This window comes from Vicugna pacos, chromosome 18 (genome assembly GCF_048564905.1).
Source record: "Vicugna pacos chromosome 18, VicPac4, whole genome shotgun sequence".
Lineage (NCBI taxonomy): Eukaryota > Metazoa > Chordata > Mammalia > Artiodactyla > Camelidae > Vicugna > Vicugna pacos.
In genome coordinates this window covers 30,287,219-30,306,580 of record NC_133004.1, presented here as the reverse complement: position 1 = coordinate 30,306,580, position 19,362 = coordinate 30,287,219, and the positions used below count along the sequence as shown (strand labels likewise).

General features: G+C 44.3%; 1 protein-coding gene and 1 pseudogene across 5 annotated transcripts in view; one reads left to right on the top strand and one right to left on the bottom strand.

The window, feature by feature from the left end:
* Nucleotides 1-409: 409 nt before the first annotated feature.
* On the bottom strand, nt 410-6,312 carry LOC102533478 (thyroid receptor-interacting protein 11 pseudogene; annotated as a pseudogene).
* An 807-nt stretch (nt 6,313-7,119) lies between these two features.
* The window catches only part of ARHGAP17 (Rho GTPase activating protein 17), a 77,849-nt gene continuing 65,606 nt past the window's right edge, over nt 7,120-19,362 (top strand). For 3 of the 5 annotated variants that reach the window (XR_012061173.1, XM_072942805.1, XM_072942806.1), the window contains exon 1: nt 7,120-7,326. Coding sequence is in view for 4 of the 5 variants with exons in the window: in XM_072942805.1 (XP_072798906.1) it covers nt 7,274-7,326 (53 nt within the window). In the remaining variant the exon portion in view is untranslated. The remainder of the gene's footprint in view (nt 7,327-19,362) is intronic. The other 2 variants (XM_072942804.1, XM_072942807.1) reach the window with 2 other exon arrangements.

The window sequence follows — 19,362 nt, the reverse complement described above, 5'->3', positions numbered from 1 at the left end:
AAATATACATATATTTCTAAAAGGCCTGAGAGGGTACAGGCTACCAATGGAATGGTTTTCCAGGCAATGGAAAGAGGACTGGGATTTAGCCAGGAGGACTGAACTTCCATTTTTGAAAATTTTAGGCATCTTGTACTTTTGTGCTGTTTGCCTTTTTTCTTATCCAAGGAGTGCACCTGTGTGTCTACCATAATTTTGAGCATTAACACAAGTTAATGTTTTAATTACCCGAGGTATACATAGATACCTGGTCTTTGCAACAAAAAAATTAAAGCTTTACAAACAATATTTGAAGTATCCTTTGACCACAGCCACCCATCCCACCAAAGCCCATTCTCACGAAGAGTAACTAACCACTGTTTTAAGTTTGGTGAATATCTTCTAAGTCCTTACAACACACCTTTTTTTTTTAAGTATTAATATTTTTATTAAACAAAGTAAAACTGAAAACAAATACATGGCCTTATTTTTTTAAGGCCATGTTGTGGTGAGGTACACAAATGTAGTGATCAGTTTCTTTAGGACTGACTCATCTCGGCTGAAGAAGCATCTGTTGCTTTGAGAGATCTTTTGGCACAACTCCAGCGCTCTTGCCAGGTGACAGCAGCAAAGGTGTATACGTGGGCAGAACATCAGTAACAGCATTTAAAAGGAGATGCTCCGATCCATCGGTTGTAGGTCCAGGTGGGTTAATAAGTGAAACAGCAGTGGAGCAGTGATTCACACTGGGTGTTTTGGGTGCAGCTCTTAGTGTCGTTGTAAGACTTGGCGGGACACTTGTAGCTTGTTTTCTCCTTCCCGGTGAACTGGGAGTCTTTGTATCTTCAGTAGAGGCTTTTGATGGTGGACCAGTAGAGTGAGATTCTGTTTCTAGAAATTGAGCAAAAAGTTCTGAAAAAGAATTCTTAGGCATAAATTGTTCATTTGGTCTCGGAGGTGTGTTGGGGACACTCTTCGACCCAAGCCACCTAGCCATCCATCTGGTACCACCACCTTGCTCTTCCTTAAAAACCAGCTCCATTTCTTCCTTTTTAATGCCCAGAGTGTTTCTGAGTAGTTCTAACACTTCATGGCGTTGAGGTTTGGGTGTTTGAAAATACTCCATCAAGAGCTTCCTCACTAAGCTTTTGTCGACTTTTTCTTCTGCTTTACTTACTAAGTCCAGCAGTTTTCTTTGCACATCATCTAGCACTTCCCGTTGAACCTCACTTTGTTTTGTCAAAACTTTAATTTCTTCTTCCTTCAGATTCAACACAGCTTTAGCCTTCTGCAGTTTCCCTTCTAGATCGTCTGCCTTTTCCATCCATTCAGCAAGTTCCATCTTCAGATTAGCTAGTGCTTGTGCATACTGCTTTTCTTGTTCTTGGGACGCACAAAGCTGTTGCAAAATGTCATCTTTTTGCCTGGTGACAACATTCAGTTGTTCCTTCAATGACTCCATCCGCAAGCGGGCTTGTTGGCGTGCATCTTCCATTGCATTAGAAGACAGAAGGAGCTTTTCCTCCAGTGCCTTCGCTTTCATTCTGAGTTGAGCTGCTCTGTCTTCTGCAGCTAAAGCTTCGCGGTCATGAGACTCTTTGGATTCCAAAGCCAGGCAATGGGCTCGCTCTAGCTCCTGCTTCAAACGTAGTTCTTTGTCGTGTAAATGTTGAACCTCACTCTGGAGGGCACAGTTTTCCATCTGTTTCTGTTTCAGTGCCAACATGACTTCATCTCTCTCCTGTTGAAAAATAAGTGTCTTTTCTTGCATTGATGTCACTGCATACAAAAGTTGATTTAATTCCCCACTCTTGCCTTGTTCATTTTCTTTCAGTAGGTGCTCCAAGGCAAGAGCTTTTTCCTTCATGGCCGCAAATTTCAACTGTTCCTCTCTCCGCATCATAGAAAGCCGCATGTTTGTCTCTTGTAACGCTTGATTTTCTGTTTCCTTTTCCCTCCATGTTTCTACTATTTTTTCATTTGCCTCTTTGAGTTTACGCATATCCACTTCCAAACTGGTGACTCTCTCCTTCAGGTTAATTACCGCCTGCCTCAAAATATCATTTTCACTCACTTCATTAGTGAAGTCTTCACTTAAAGAAAGTAATTCATCACTTTTCGCTTTGAGTAAGAGCTCTTTTTCTTGGAGTAAGTTTTGTAAGTCATCCTGTTTCTCCTGGAGCTGCTGAAGTTTGGAATCCCTTTCTTCATGTTGTTTTCTGTCGAGTTCTGAGGCGGCTGCAATGGACTCAGACAGTCTCTGGTTATCCTCCTGGAGGGTTCTAATTGTTGCATCTTTTTCCTCTATTGATTTTCTTAACTCTTGTATCTCTTCTTGGAGCAACTTTGAAGACTCACTGGATCCATCAGACTTAACTGCCTCAAGAGAGGCAGGTGACTCGGAAGGAGGTGATTCGGTGGAGGGCTGCGGTAAGGTCAGTTCAGGTTTCCCTAGTAGAAGAGCCTTGGCATTGCAAAGCTGCTCTAGGCTGAGCTGCATTTGTGCAACTTGTATCTCCAAGTTTTTGAGTTGGATTTTGTTCTCTTCGTAATTTTTGATCAGGTCAGTATAGCTCATGTGTAGTTGAGATTTAATATCACTGTCCATTAAAACCCGGGCCTGAAGTTGTTGAAGCTCGTTCTGAAGATGGGTTGACCCACGCTGCATATTTTGTACCGTGGCCTCCACGTGCTGTTTCCATTCTTCCATTATCAAAACCTGCTGTTTTAATTGCTCACGTTCCCATAGAAGCTCCTCAAACTGATTAATGTTAACACCATTAACCTCATGACCACTGCTGGAATTCTGCAGAACCATCAATAATGTCTGACATTTCTGACTCAGTGCATCCATTTCAATGTCTCTTTCTCGAATGATGTGGGATAAATTCTGAATAGTTTCTCGACACATATCCTGATCACAGCTTTCAGCTCTAGGGGGTAGTTTCATATTTGCATCTCGGAGCTTCTCAAGATCTGCCTCTTTGCCCATAATGATATCCACCATTCTGAAGTTTTCCCTTTTAAGAAGGCTATTTTCCTTAATCTTCTCATCTAAAACAGCTAGTATTTGTTCTCTTTCCAATGCATACGTTTGCAGTTGCTGCTGAAGACACCCCTCGTCTTGGGTGTAGGAAGCTGAAGATATTTTGGTATGAAGACACTGTATCTCCAAGTCTTTCTGCTGGATAAGCTGGGTTAGTTTACCAACCTCACTTTTGGAGAGCTGATCAATCTGTTCAATTAAACAGATATTCTTTTCAGTGAGAAGTTGAATCTCTAATTTTTGTTCTTTTAGTCCTTCTACTAATCTTTCGGCTTCAGCTTTAGATAAGTCATGCTTTTCAGTTCCGTTTTCTATATTAAGACTCTGAATTTTTGTTACATGAAAAACACCCGAATGTTCTGTTGGCATGTGCTGGGATTTTTCGGGTAACTGGGTTTTGATTTGTTCAATTGCATTTTGTAAATTCTCAGTCTCCTCCCCTCTGGCTGTAAAGAGCTGAGTGTGTTTAATATTCATTTGCTCCTGTTGGCTTTGAAGACCATCCATTTCCTGTTTCTGCTCTTGTAAAGACTGACGCTTTTGCATCTTAGTCTGGTTTTGATCTTCAGTTATCTTTTGATCATATTTTATTTTCTCCTTAAGGTTGCCTTTCATGACACTTGATGGAGAGCTCTCAGATGGTAGATCCGTAATAGTGTCTGGCATGTTAGAGTTAATAGTAGATTCGGTTTGACTGTGTTCTCTCAGTCGTTCCAATTCCTCTTTCAGATGACTATTTTCTTCTTTCATGGATGCAAGACTTGTGTCTTCTTCTTTGATGGTTTGCTGTAACAGTTTCATTTTTCTTAAGCCTTGAGTATATTTATCTAATTCCTCCCAAGAATCTGAACTTCCTTGCAGTTTTCCAAGAAAAATTTCTTTCTCTTCTATAAGTTGTTTCAATTGCTCCTGCTCTTCTAAACGAGATGACAACATTGCCTGAGTTTCTTTATGATCAGCAATTATCTGCTCAATATTCTTGAGTTCTGCTATTTCCGAATCTTTCTCTTGACTGAGTTGCATTAAACACTCCTGCTCCAGGTGTAAGGCAGAGCTATCTGGGTGACGTGTATTTGACAATTCTTCAATCATTTGCTCGTTCTTCCTCGTTTCTTCCAACAGCCTCTTTTCAGCCTGACACAATTCTGCTTCTGACTGTCCTTTTTCCATTTTTAAAGCCTCCACTGGAGTGTTTTTCCCCAGAGATTTCTGAGTGTTACCAACAATAGATTCTTCCCACTGACGTCTTACATCTTCAAGTGCCAAAACCAACTTTTCATTTTCCATTTTGAGATCAAAAGCCACTTTGCTTAAGTTGACATTGAGCTTTTGCATTTTGGAAAGATTTTGCCTTAAGTTTCTAACTTCAGCCTCCTGTTCTTTAAGTGAGTCAACCTTCACATTAGTGTCTTGATTAAGAGACTGAGCGAATTCATTCTTGATTCTTGAAAGTTCCTTCTCGTTTTCTTTAATAACTTCCTTAAGTTGACAGTTCTCTTTCTGGATGTCGACATTACAGTCTTGTGACTGGTTTAGCTGATGTAATAAATCTTCTACTTTGTCCTCAAGCTTCTGCTTGGTTAAAAGCAAATCATTAGCAGCTAATTCACTTTGAATTAACCTTTTTTTTTGCATATCCAACTCTTTAGTAATGTTCATCTGATCATCTTCAAGTTGGCGGACTCTCCTTTTTTCTTCCTCAAGCTCTTGCTTTAGTTTTTGGATGACACTATCTCCTTCATTTTGTTGTTCTGATCGCTGATCTTTCATCAAAACCACGTGCTCTGCAGTTTCTTGTTTCTTCTCGTCCAACTCTCCTAACTCAGGTGTCAGTAATTCCTTCTTAGTAACCCTCTGATTGAGTTGTCCTTCCTTGAGTTCCAAGTCACATCTCAAATCATGTTCTTCTGAACCAGAATTGATGTCTCTTGTAGCTGTGCTTTTAATTACTTCATAATCATTGCTCAATTTGACAAGTGATCGTTGAAGTTCTTCCTTTTCTTGACTTAGCTGTGAATTTTCTTTTTCTAGAACTTGGACTCGTTCCTGAAGTTTCAGGTTGTGTTCGATGACATCGTTATCCTGGTTTAAGCTGCTCAGTCTCATTGGTTCATTTTCAGCATCCGACAGCGCTTGCTGCTCTTTGAACACTTCCTCCATTGATGTACTTGGTGGAAGCACTCGTTCCTTTGCTGTCACGGCATCGCTCTGCTTCATAACGTAAGGTTGCAATTCACCCTCTTCAGTTCTTTCCTTATTTTCTTCATTTATCCGGTCTTGTTCCCTCCTTAAAACATCTCTTTCACTCTCTACAGAAGATGATTTTCCATTGATGTATTTCATTCTATCCTCAAGTTCTTTGATTTTCTTGGTGGACTCTTCCTTTTCAGCTTGTAGAATTTGAATAGCTTCCTGCATGTCATGAATTTGAAATTCATGAGTTGGTCCAATTCTGGAGCCCCCCTGCAGTAACAGATTTTCCAGTTCTCCAATCCTTTCTTCATAGTCTCTACATTTCTGTCGATGGCTGTGACTTACTTCTGCCAGTTTCTGTTGATGAACATTCTGCATTGTCACTATTTCAAGTTGATGGTCATCAATTTCCTTGTATCGATTTTGTTCAAGTTCCTTGATGGTATTTTGCAGTTTGCAGATTTCATTTTGGTCAAAGCTCTCTGCTCCCTGCGCTGTGAACTTTTTGGCAGTGTGTCTCCAGTGGTTGACATCAGCCTCAAGTCTTAAGACTTTATTTGACAATCTATTTATTTCTTGTTGTGACCAAATTAGGTCAGCAAAGTCCATATCATTATTCTGGAAAGCTAAAGCATGGTCATTGATATCATAACCCAGTGGAGGTGGTAATGTGACTGGGGGTACAGAGCCAGCTTCAGGGTCTACTGACAGCAAGACTGACTGCAGCTTCAGCAGTTGATCCTTTAGCGCTATCTGTCTTGCTGTAAGAAGTTTGATATCTACATCCTTCTGTTGTAATTGATGTCTGTAACTAGTAGTCTGCTGTCTTATTTGAAGCTCTGAGGCTTCATACTTCTCCTCTAGATCACTATAGAGAGTTTTAAGTCTCTCATTCTCTGATTTTAAAATCGACTCAGAGTCTTCAACCTCCTTTGCCTCAGATTCAGGTTCTTCTTCTACCTTTTCACTTCCTTTCCTCAACACATTGGTGATGTGTCCAGTGAAAGATGCTACACTACCACCCACTTGCCCCAGGGAGTGGCCTAGGCCGGAGCTAAGGCCACTAAACCAGGAGGACATCGCTGCGGGTCATAGAACTGACCTGGTCCGCTCCGCGAAAAGCGTCCAGCACAGTCGGACAATCCCGCGAACTGTCCCTGAATTGCAGCCAGCACAAAGCTAAGAATCAAATCACAATGAGGGGTTTCTAGGCAACGGCGGAGCACAGGAGCCCCTCAACACTCCACCCTGCCTCGCAGCACCCAGGCCTGGTGTGGGACCTAACGAAGGTCCTGTCTCCAATGACCTGTCTCTCCTCGGGCCTTTCTGCCCGTCCACACGTCTTCCCAGCACCGGGGTTAGGCCCTTCTCCCCCAGCTTCCTTGACTTTCCCAGTGTCACATGCCATCCCAACCCCTTGGATGCCGGCCACCATGACAGCGGCTCTGAAGGCGCCATCTCCAAAGTACCTCCACATGCACTTAAGCACGGCGCTAGTTAAAGACACTGAACACTTCCATTGCCCCAAAGCTCCCATGTGTCCTTTCTGGTTCCACCTCGGCCCTCCTTCCCCAGCAAGCCCGGCTTCGGTGTCTAGCCCTGCGGATGGATATTGGCGGTTATCAGACGCCATAGACGGGGGTGTTGCACCATCTACTCTCTTTGTGTCTGCTTTTTTCACCGTGTGCTTGAGACCTAGTCTGGGAAGGGAGTTAAACAACACTGGAGCGGGTGATCGCTGAGCGAAAGCACGCTGAGGTCCTAGGGGGGCGCGAGGCCCCGAGCGGCCGCTCCTCGCGAGGCACGGGGAGCGACCCGGGGGAAGGACCGGGCGGCGCGCAGCCAGGCCTCTGCCCTGGGCCTGGCCCTCCTCGTCGGACCCGACCCGGCCGGCCCGGCGGGCGGCGCCGCTGGAAGTGACGCGGCGAGGGCGGGGCCGCCGGCCTGGGGAGCTGCCGCCGCCGCTGCCGCCTCGGCTGGGAAGCGATGTAGGAGCCGCCAGGCCGTCCCCTGTCCTGCCCGGCCCGAGCCCCGCGGGCCGCCGCTGCCGCCGCCATGAAGAAGCAGTTCAACCGCATGAAGCAGCTGGCCAACCAGACCGTGGGCAGGCGAGTGCGCCGCGCCGGGCCTGCGGGAGGACGCGCGGGCCGGGGGCCGGGGGCCGGGCGCCGCGGGCGGGGGTCGGGCCGGCTCCTTCTCGGGCCCGGCCGCCCCGGGGCCGGCCGCCGCCTCGCCCGAGGCCCGCGGGGCTGGGGGCCGGGGGCTGCGCCACGCCGCGGCCTGGCGCCCGGCTCCAGACCGCCGCTTGGCCCCCCGGAGACCGGCCGGGCGGGCCGCGCCTGCCCGCTCCCACCCCTCGGGGTCCCCACTGCCCCGCGTCCCCGCCCGGCGGAGCATCGCCCTCAGGGCGCTGGACCGGCCCTCTGTCCCTTCCTCCCCACCCCCCCGCCCGGAGATCCAGCCGGCCCAGGCCCGCCGCCTGGGGCTGCACCTCCCAGGAGTGTTGTGTCCGAGGCTGCCGGGTTTTGGGGGGCGGCATGCTCAGCCTTTCCGGGTTGCCCCGCTGCGGCAAAGCTTTCGCTTACAAGTGCATGCTGGCAAAAAAAGTAAAGGGTTAGTAAAAACCCAGTGGATCTGCCCAGCGAGTTTCTGAACGCTCTTTGAGGCGGCAGCTGAGAGGTGGTGCCGTCTCCTAACCAGGGGCGAATGTGAGCTGGAGTGCTTGACATTTAGAAGTTTGAAAGTGGGAGAAAAGGATTCTGCAAATGCCTAGCGCCAGTTAAAAAAGAAATGATCTTTAAAAAAAAAAATAACAGGTCTTCTCACTTTGGGTTTGGAAGCCCATCCTTTCTAAGTTTCTTTGGGAAACTTGGCATTCATCATGAAATGACAGGAGAGACCAGAGTTTGTGGATGTTCAGGCCGTTGGAACAGAGGAATGGTTTGTGGTTTGGAGAGCTTCTGGAGGTGACTGTCCTGTGCTATATTGTCTGGAGCAAATATTTCAAGGTCTTCCAGGGCTAGTTAGCTCTGTGGTACCGATTTTGCTGTTAATTCTCTGATGAGATCTGAAAGTGGGAATTTTCTTACAGCTTTCGCTTCTTTTCTCAGCACTTGAGTCAAAGGGGGACTTTGGTTTGGCCAGAGCACGTGGGACACTTCTTTTTTTGTGTGTGTGTATGAAAATACTTTTACTTCCTCCTGCGTTTTCCAAATTTGCTTTTTACTGTTTCGTTTCCCTCAACTTTTTGCTTAGTTCTGTTGTTTAATTTTTTTGGTACCCCCACCCTATTAGCTTGGTGTGCATTTATCCTATTTCCAGAGTTAATCCCTATCTGCTAAACCCTAGAAGTGCCTGCTTTTCAGGTATTTGTGAGAAAAGGATAGAAATAATTTTGAGAGGAAAGTATACAGAGTGGTAGTGACAGCTAATGTTTCAACCAAGAATCTGTAAATGAATGACAAGGTAATTCCTTGTCAGTTTCCTACCCCCTTAGTGTTCTCAGTAACATGCATGGTGGAATCAATATTTAGTCAATGTCAAGATGCGTTTGTCAGAGTTATTTTGGCCTGTTTGTATCTTGTATCAGGCAACTGATTTTTTTTTTTAAAACAATTCAGAGGCTTTAAAAGCTCCAAAGCTGTCCAGTGTCTGTTGGTCCTTCTTCCTCTGTAGTCTTTTCTCTCTTTACACTTTTAGATTCCAGCCATACTTGCCTCCTTTCAGTTTCCAGAGGAGGCTGTGCTTTCTTACATATTAATTAGCCTCTACCTGGAACTGTTGGAAGCCTCTTTCACAGCATCTGCCCTAGGCCACCTCCTGTTCATTCTCCAGTTCTCCCTATAAAGGTCTCTGTCTCTCAAAGGCCTCTCTGATGCTCCAACATAGATTGGATGTGCCCTCCTTGGTGCTTTCATAATTCCTGTTTTTCCATAATGGAATTGTGTCTTTACTTGCCAGTGTTCCCCCTTAGAATGAATGCTTTGAGAGTTTTTACACTTTCTCTCTTGATTCCCAGAGTCTGCTGTGGTTCTTATCACATAGTAGATGCTCAGTAAATATTGTTAAATTCGTGTAAATCCAGTTCTTCCTCGATTGCCCTGGTGGTGTGGGCCCAAGTATGGGAAAACGAGAATTGGATAGAGTAAATGCTGTGATTCATCCTAGGAGTATAATTCCAGCCCTGACCTTTGACTGTTTGAAAATCTTTATTGCTTGATGCAGTGGAAGCAACAGCTATTACAGAGCATTAAGGGTGTGGCAATTATGCACCTAAAGTCAAAACTGTTTTTAGTGGGGAAGCTGTTGTTTTACGGCTGTTGATTTCTTAGACAAATTTGTATTTCCTTCTACTTAATTAATTATAAAGGATTAGGGAGGGAAAATGGAGGCAGGAGGGAGCCTGCAATTGTTATTGGGCAGAAGCAAATGGTTGCCAGGCATCAGAATCAGGATTCTGGATGTATTTGGGTCAAAATGAAGGCTAGAAAGCAAAGAAGGGGTCCTTCCCTCTCCCCAAAAAAACCCAGTTATAATGAGTGAAGTTATATGTGTGAATGGCTTGTGCATAGTGTGTACTACCAATTCATAGAGTTGTAGGTGGCATCTTGCAATGAAGTATTTTCTTCCCAGTATGAGCACCTTGTGGGTAACCCCGCGGCGAGGTTCCATGGGATGGACTCGTGGGAGAATTAGTAATGGCTGGAAGGAGTGAGTTCTCATGATGCAGTTTATTTACAGTGGGTCAGTGAGTCTGTTTCAGAAGACGCTTTGTGTACCACAGGGGCAAGGCTTATGAGGTGGTCTCCTGGTATGCGTGTCACAAAGAGGAGAATTAGGATGGGTCCTTTTGTCCCCCTGCCTTCCGTAGATTCATGCATTCAACAGACACTTGTTCGGCCCAAAGTGTGCGCCATCGTGCAAGACGTTAAAGAGCCAAATGTGAATAGGACACACTTTCTGCCCCGAGGGAGCTCAACAGATATGTGGAAGAGATAGGTTAGCAAAGAAATAATTATATATCATGAGATAAATGCTTGTAGAGGGATGGCTAATGTTAGTTCTTATTTTTTTTTACATTTTTTATTGATTCATAATCATTTTACAGTGTTGTGTCAAATTCCAGTGTTCAGCACAATTTAATGTTAGTTCTTATTGAATAGAGGGAGGTAACAAAAAGACAGGTGAAAATTTGAGCAAAGCCTTTTGGCTTTGTTTCCATGTTCAAGCACATCTTTTAAATTTCTCTGGTATTGATGAGGTCTCTTTGGATTGTAAGAAAACCCAATTCTCACTGCCTTAAATGAAGATGGGAATTAAATGTGACCAAAAGAATCCAGAAGGAGCTTGGCCGCAGACTGGGGCTGTTTCCAGAGGCTCCACTCTTTAGACAGGCTTGACCCACTCCCCACTCCCCCGCCCCCATCGTCCATCCTCCTCATCTCCTGTTCCAGAGGGACAGAGAACGCTTTCCTCCCAGGCACTGTTGCCAAAGCCCCAAGACTGACTCTGAGTGCTTCTGCCTGGGTCACATGCTGTTGCCTGCAAATGGGTACAGCATTAACCCCACCTAAATCACGGGACTAAGAGTTGGGGAGCACAGGCACCCCAAGGGAAACCAGAGTACGGTCAGGAGACAGAAACATCATGTTGAGTACTTGGTAGTCTGGTTAAAAAGAAAGCTATTTTGTTTTCTGAAAATCCTTGATGCAGATAATCCACTGGACACATGTGTTATTTTGGGGGAGGTGATGCCCTGAACGGAGGAAGGTGTACACAGAGTGAGGAGCTTGAGGATGGTTTAGTTATGAGGTTGAAGTGTCCAGGAGAAAAGGAATCTGAGGGCCTAACCCAGAGAGCTATTACCCAGGTGAGGCCCCGGGAGGGAGTGTCTCAGTGGGTGTTGGTTTCTGCCTTATTTGAAGTACGCCCTGGAGGTTCAAATGCTTTCCCAGATAGTTATCTTTAGAAAGCCAAAGCTACAAACTCAAATGCCTAAAGGGTCTGGGCTGGTAAAATAAATGAGTGACTTAGGCCAGGTGAGGTCTGGGGGGCCTCTCCGCCACCCCTCACCCAGCGCATGATTATTGTCTCACCAAAGGGGCATGTGTCAGGATGGGCCCCATGTGACTCAACCTTCGTAGTTTCGCAGAAAAGCCTGAAATCTGGATTTTAATGAAAGTCAGATGGCATTTAATGCAAATTAAATCACCATGACACTACGGGGGCTAAACAGCACATCAGTGGCCAGAGTTGGCCTGTGGGTGACCAGCTGGCAACTGCTTGTCTAGAAGGACCTAGAGGTTGAGGGTCCCTGTTGTTATTACTCTTGTGTCCCCTGTGCCTTGCCCCAGTGTCACTGCATTCTCGGGTCTCGGGATTTGTTGAAGAGCTCGTTCTTCCCTTTACAGAAAGCTTTGAAAGGTTTGATGGTACTAATCACTGACATTGCTCCAGCTGGCTTCGTGCACCAAGTGCTGAACCAAACCAGCCGGCTTGGTTCTCACCTACTGGCGATTATCGTTTCTGTTTCATAAAGGAGGGGAAATGACCTGCCAGGTTCGCACAGCTCCTAGGTGGCCCGGGCACGCCTTGGGCCCAGGGCTTCTGACTCTGGATCCTGCGGGCTCCCGACTGCAGAGTCTGGGCTGCCTTTTCTCCAGGGGAGGATTAATGGTCTTTGGTGCCTGTTAAGCTGCTGGGGCTCAGTGCTTTGCATAAATTACCTCACTGCGTTCTTGCAGCAGCTCTAAGAGGTGATGTTATTTGTTCCTGACTTAAGGATAAGGAAGCCGGAACTCAGAGAGGTCATCAAGCTAGTAAATGACAGAGCTGTGCCTTCACACCCCAGTTTCTGATTCCAAAGCAGCTATAATTCCGTACTTCATGCGGGCAAGTCTTACATGAGGAACCCCTTGTTTGAGTCATGAGCAGTGCTTTCATAAAGTCCTGGAGGTGGAGAGCTGGATGTTGATCTAGTCCAGTGGCTCTTACCAGGTGTGGTTTTGCCCCCCAGGGGACATTTGACAATGTCTGGAGACATTTTTTGATTGTTGTGACTTGGTTGGGGGAGGGCTGTTACAGGCATATGGGAGATAGAGGCCAGGGAGGCTGCTGAACGTCCCACAGTGCCCCTGACAGCCTCACAACACGGAATCATCTGGTCCCAAATGCCAGGACTCCTGAGGCTGAGAAACTCTGTTGTAGTCCTCCCAGGGTGTGGATATGTGAATTATGACAACCAAAGACCCACACTGCTTGCAGGCCACAGATGTGTTCTCTTTGGCCTACTCTGTATTTATTTGTTTTTAACAGCCATTGGCTCATATTTAAAAATGAGGAGTTTTCACACAAAAACCTGGATTTCCAGCTTCTTCTAAAATCTAAAACCTTGGAGGACCCTGCAGTGCCTCTGTCCTCCTGAGTCCAGGTAGGGGTGGCTGAGTAGCAGCTGTCCCGTCCGGGTGCGGCATTAGCCATCCAGTTCCCTTCAGCCCCTTCCTGGCTTGTTTTATTCTGTGACATTCTTCCCTGACCCTCCCTGATGACCTTTTTCCATTCCGCCTGGGCAGTGCTAATTCTCAAGATGAGTCAAAATACCTCTGTCCCACGCACCCCCAAGATGTCCTCTGGTGCCACATGGAGTCAGTGTCTCTCTCTCCCATGACACATCCCAGACCATTTCCTTACTTCTGCCAGCATCATGTTCCACATGCCTCACCTCTGCTGCTTCATTTTACTCACACTGATTTCCTCCAAACAGTATTTCCGAGAAAGGGGAAGAAGCTGGGCTTTGCGTCTATCTGAGTGGATTCCATCTGGCCTCAGCATAGAGCAAGGGTGGAAAGGAATCTGCTTTCTTTGCAGCTTCTTCTGAATCTTATCTTCGGGGCCTGATTATGTACTTTACATATTGTGAAATCCTAGAATATCAAACAGGGTATTTAAAGGTGAATGAAAACTCACTGTTCACTGGGGACAAAAAGAATGCTAAAAGAATGTGGTCATATAGCTGTAGCATCACTTTCACCCAGACAGCAAGTGTGGAGGCAGCATGTTACTCTAATATAGAATTACCTGTGTGCCAGTGATTCCCAGCGTGTACACAGCAGACCACCCCACCTACACCCAAAGGGATTCAACACTCTGGTACAGGGGCCCAGAGTCAGCATGTGCACTGGGCATTTTTGTCAGACTGCAGATGGTTTTGCAAAGATCATTCTATTTATGTTTCTCAAATGTAGGCAGATACCATTGTAATGAATGAAGTATAAATCCATTTAAAAATATTATTACACGCTTATCTGCTTTGCAAGTGTGTGTGTGTGTTTTCTTAAACGTAGATAGTAAAAGTATAACACGACATGGCCCTTTATCCAAAACCTCTGGGGTAAGATAAGTTTCAGAAATCAGATTTTTTCAGATTTTAAAGGAAAGTTTTACTGCACACATGCTGTTATATAATCTCTCCAGTGGGGTCTAGGGCAATAGCCTGTAATCAAACATGTTAGTATTTCTATAGCAAAATACACAATATTTCTATAGTGTTTCACACTAAACAGAATCCATAAAGATTATACACAGCTTCATGTTAACTCAGGTCCAATTTTGTTGCCAAATGAGTTACCAAAAAAACTTGCTTTGTTTTGTAGGTTTCAAAGGATGGATAACGGATTATGGACCTTTTAAATTCCTGTTTGAGAGAGTCTGAAATTTTACTGTGCATAATGTCTCCCATTTTCCAAAAAGTTGGAAATCACAATTACATTCTGTAAGCAGGGGTCACAAACTCAAGTGCCAGATCAAGTCAAATTAATAAGTGAAGTGGGAGATAGGTGTAAGACAATATGGGATGGTGAGGACTGCAGTGAACTAGTGAGTACATGTTCATTTAAGGGGGATGATTGCTCTCTGCTCCAGCCGCTGGTTGCCATAGTGAATGTGGGTACCGTGGCGTCGCATCTTCCCATGTTTAATGATATTTCAGAATGCTGATTTCTTGATATTTAAATGTTGGCAACTAAAAGGAAAAGGAAAAAACACTGTGTAGACCAAAGAAATACATCTTCAAGCTTCCCTGGTCTTGGGCTACGTGCTTTGACCTCTAGTTTAGAGACTAATTCTTTGCATGTGAAAGTTGGACAGTGGTGTTTTGCTAATGAATTTCTTCTTAGGACCGGGATGAGACATTTGTTTTTGCCACTATTCATCGTACTTAATTAGTCCTAAGATGTTTCTCTCTTCCTCTCCTTTCCCTCAGTTGTTTTTAGGTGTCTTCCTTATCAGAGATGCCTTTCGGTCTAGCAGTCAATTTGATCTCTCCCTGAATGTTTCATCAGCATTTCTTCTGTAGTTTCTCAGTGTTCTTCCACATGGCTTAGCCAAATTTATGCCTCCTGAAGAGTTTAAATCGTAAATCGTAGACTACGTAAACAAGTATGATATCAAGTATGATGTTGTATATGTTTTGAGTGTAAAATATTTCAAAGTAAGACATCAAGTTGATGGACACTTTATTTTAGAATTGCCTTATTTTCCAGCCAGTGGGAAGTTTTCTTTTTCATCTATGAGTCTGAAACTTGAAAGATATTAATCTTGAAAAAGGGAATAAAAGCCCAAGTTAAAATAGGAGCCTCTCTTTAGGTTAAAGGAGTTAAGGGAAGTTAGGTTATAATGCTTTTGCCTTGCCAGGGCCATAGTGACCTGAAGTGACATTGCCCAGCTGCCCTTGTATGTGGACAGGGAAGTGTCCTTGTCTCCTGTCTGCTGAGACCACTCCCCTGGGTGATTTCAGCCCCATAGCTGCCACCTCGTGCTGACGACTCTCAATTTTATGCCTCTGGTGCTGGCATCTCCCCATCCCTAGATTGAACATCTCCACCTAAATGTCTGCTGAGATTGAACTCATGAAGTTCATCCTCAAATTGGCCTCCTTTGCCTGGATTCCCTAGTCTACGGGTTGGCAAACTTTGACCTGCAGGCCAAGTCCTGCCCAGTGCCTGTTTTGTGAAAAAGGCTCCTTGGAACACGGCCATGTGCTGCAGCAGCAAACCGGGGTCGTTTTAGCGGTGAGCGCATGGGCTGCAGGGCCAGAGCTATCTACTGCCTGTTCCTTTTGCAGAAGAGTTTGCTGACTCTTGCTCTAGTATGTTGAGTGCCACCACCCCTGCCCAGCCACCCTCTTCCGTGTTCTTTATATCCAGGCTCTCTCCAGGATCTGGCAGCTCTGCCTCCTGAATATCTTTTAACTTGGTTTCTGCCTCTCAGTGGCCATTCTTCCAATGATCTTAGTTTAAGCTTTCATTTTTTTTTAATTTTTTATTTTTGGAGGGGGAGGTAATTAGGTTTATTTATTTATTTGTTAATGGAAGTACTGGGGATTGAGCCCAAGACCTTGTGCATGCTAAGCAGGCATTCTACCATTAAGCTATAGCCTCCCCCACTTCAGCTTTCCTGTTTTTCACCTGGGCTCACAAGGGTCTTCCAACTGGCTCTGCTGCCTTAAGCTGGTTTTCATCCCTTCTGAGGGACAACTAGGTCTCCCCTTAGTTTTGACATGGCCAGTCATTATTTTAATGATTATGGCCATTCCCCTCTAAATTATTTTTTTTGATGAATTACCTGAAGTTTAGAATCACAACACTTGTAGAAAATTAATATTTATATAGTCAGTGTACTGCCAAATTGCCTTCTAACGTGTTGGCGCTATCTTTCGCTTATGGTACAGCAGGCAGTGTCGCACTGCAGTGCCCATCATTATGCACGACAGGATGAAGGCTGTGTTTCGCCTTCACCCCAGTAACACCCGACATTGTCTTCCTAAAAATTGGCTTCTTATTTTAATTTTTTCCACTAAGGTTGAAGTGGCTGTTCTCCTTATGTTTGTATTTCCTTGTATGCTCAAGTTTGCTGTATGTGTCACTTGTTTATTTAATTGTCATAGAATTACTGTTTGATTGTCAATTTCATTGTTCAATTACCAGTTCAGTTCAACGAATATCTATTGAGAACCTGTCAAGTGCTAGTGGCTGGGAGTAAAAATATAACCAATTCCTAGCAACTTGAGTGGGAAGATAGCCATACAAAAAGATAATTTGAATATAGCCAAATGTACCTGTTCTAGCCGATCTTAGGTATTAATAATGAAATATTTTAATGCTGTATCTTGACTTATTCATATATTTTCATATAAACAAGTCAATATTCTTCTTCTAAGACACGTTACTTAAAGCAGTGATGGAATCTTGAGAGAGCATGTCTATGACTAAGTGCAGATTTGATATAAGTTTCAGAAGATAAAGCAGATTCTGTTGACAGTCGGACCCTGTGATGTATATAAGACACTGTTTTTGAATAGGTAGAGCCTATTTGCAGCAAATGATACGAAAACAGTATTCAGTTCATCTGAGTCCCCCAGGTTGTGAGACTGGTTTCCTCTGTCTTGCTATTTCACATTAATTACAGCTTATTGATTATTTGCAAAGACCACTTCCTTTTAATTAGTCCTAAGATGTTTCTCTCTTCCTCTCCTTTCCCTCAGTTGTTTCTAGGTGTCTTCCTTATCAGAGATGCCTTTCGGTCTAGTAGTCAATTTGATCTCTCCCTGAATGTTTCATCAGCATTTCTTCTGTAGTTTCTCAGTGTTCTTCCACAAGGGTTAGCCAAATTTATGCCTCCTGAAGAGTTTAAAACGTAAATCGTAGACTACATAAACAGGTGCTCAAATGAATAAAAAATATTTAAATTTATAAATGTTCAGAATTGCACAGAAATTCCTCTGTGCAGCTACCAGCTACCTGTCACCTGTCAGTGTGAACATTTACACATCTACTAACTTGAATTTCATGTGGTCATTGGATACTTTCAGATGCATGGGCTGGAGTGGCCGCCTGAACCCATGCCCAGCTGTACCTTGGGGAAATACACCCAAGTGTTTCTCCTTCACTAGCTCTGGTGAGTGCTATGGTAGAGGAGGAACAGACTCAGGTGCGGGGTCTCTGAAATGTGCATGGGGCTCCCTGAAGGCTTCTCCGACATGTGACACTTTAGCAATCTTGACAACAGGAAGGTAGGGCTGATTGGTGATGAAGAATTCCAAGAGGGAACAAAAATTTGTAGGGGAAAACAAAAATCCTGAAAATGTATTCTTTAATTTGATTTTTTTTTGTCTATAAATTGAAAAAAGACAACTAAATTTGATTCTTAATGGTGGAAAAACTCTATCCAGATCTTATTTTCAAATTAGGTAGTGAAAGGCTGTGTGTAGATGCATGTGTTCTCAAGTCCAGGATGACTGTATTTAAATTCACAAGTCCCTGGATGCATTTCCATCCAGTAGAGGGAGGAAGTTGGTTCTTCCAAGCCTTAAAAAGCCTTAAAACCCAATATACTCAATTTTCTCTGCCTAGTGTAGACAGATGGCCGTCTTCCCCCCACATAGGCAATTTTGCTATGCACTGAAAGTCTAGTGAGGCATCATTTCTCACAGTGTAACTTTTAGTATCTTTACTTTTCATTACATTTGTTCATCCCCTCTCATAAACTTTTCAGTACTTTCAATGTTTTTGCATTTTTTTGGATATGCCAGGATTAATAACATTCTCCAAAGAACCCCTGCATGGCGGGACTCAAATACATGGCCACCCACGACTTGTGAACACCAGCTTTTGGAAAAGGGCAGTATTGACTGGCTTTTGTTCTCAACGGTGGAAGCCAGCATTAGAAACGCTTCTGTTCCAATTTGGGGAGGTCGGGAGGGAATCATGGTTTGAAGCCCACTGCAGTGGAACTGGGGAGCCCCTTCATGCAGAAGGTTGAGATAAGTGGGTGCTTTAGGAGGACAACTCTGGCAGCAGGTGGAGTTAGGGTTGTGGAGGAAGGGGAAGAGAAGAAGGTGAAAGGAGGCTAGTTAGGAAGCATGGCAGCCAGAGCTAAGACAAGGGCATTGGAGACTGACCTGAAACCATATTTAACTGAGGGGAGGGGATGGCTCAACTGGTAGAGTGCGTGCTTAGCATGCAGGAGGTCCTGGGTTCAATCCCCAGAACCTCCTCTAAAAATAAACAAATTAAGTAAATTACCTCCCTCCCCCCCAGAAGAAAACATATTTAACACCATGATGTTTGGGATGAAAAAAACAGGTGCGTGGTTAGATGTTCTTTACTGAAACAGGCAACACAACGGTTTTTCACTTTTCCATTGTTTTATAATGCGTCTCTTTTTAAAAACATATAATTCTTTTTCTTTCCTCTTCCATTAATTTCTGGCTCTGGGTATGTGTGTATGTCCTCGGCAATACCGCACTGTTTTCCTAACTGTATCTGTAATGTGTTTTAAACCTGGTAGACCTCGTTTGCTTCAGCTCCTCTTTTCCAGCTATTCTTTCCTGTTTCTGTCTAAAAATGAATTTTGGTATCACTTCTTTGCTAGTTCCTAGAAAAATTCACTTAGGATTTTGACGGATTTCAAGCTCACTTATCCAAGTAATATTTATTGGGTGCCTGCTGTGGATTAGGCCCTGAGGATACAAAACTAACTAAAACCCAGGAATTACGGTCCAGTAAACCTATGAACTAAACCTTGGGGAGAACTGATAGCTCCACAGCATGAGCATGGCACATGTTTTTGTATGCACAAAGCTTTTACGTGCTTCCTAAATATTTTGTTTGTGTTGAGAATACTGTCTAATGAATGTAATTGGTAAACCTGGATGGGATTAATGTTTGCATATGATCTGTGCACATACACACACTTGCATATAATTTCGTGGACTTCAAAGACATCCTCAAGCCCTAGGACAAGAACCTCAGGATGAAAGAAGACCATCTCCATGGTCAGTAGCTCAGGAAGCCGACCGGTTATCAGAGAGATGCTGGGCTGCAGCTCCCATGCTGTGAACTGGTGTCTTGAGACGCGTTGTTTACAGATGGGCCCCTCGCACGTCTTTTTGGTGTGCTATTCTGCTAGTCTCTAAAGTATACCCTCGAGGTCTCTCTGAGAGATTTCCCCCCCAAAAGCAGAAATCTGGTTCTCTTGATGAGATTTGATGAGCACATCAAATTACTTTCCCTTAATAATCAGCTCTTTGGGCAGTTAGCTTAATTATGTTTTCAACTTTTTTAGATGGGGACTTTAAAAAACAAACA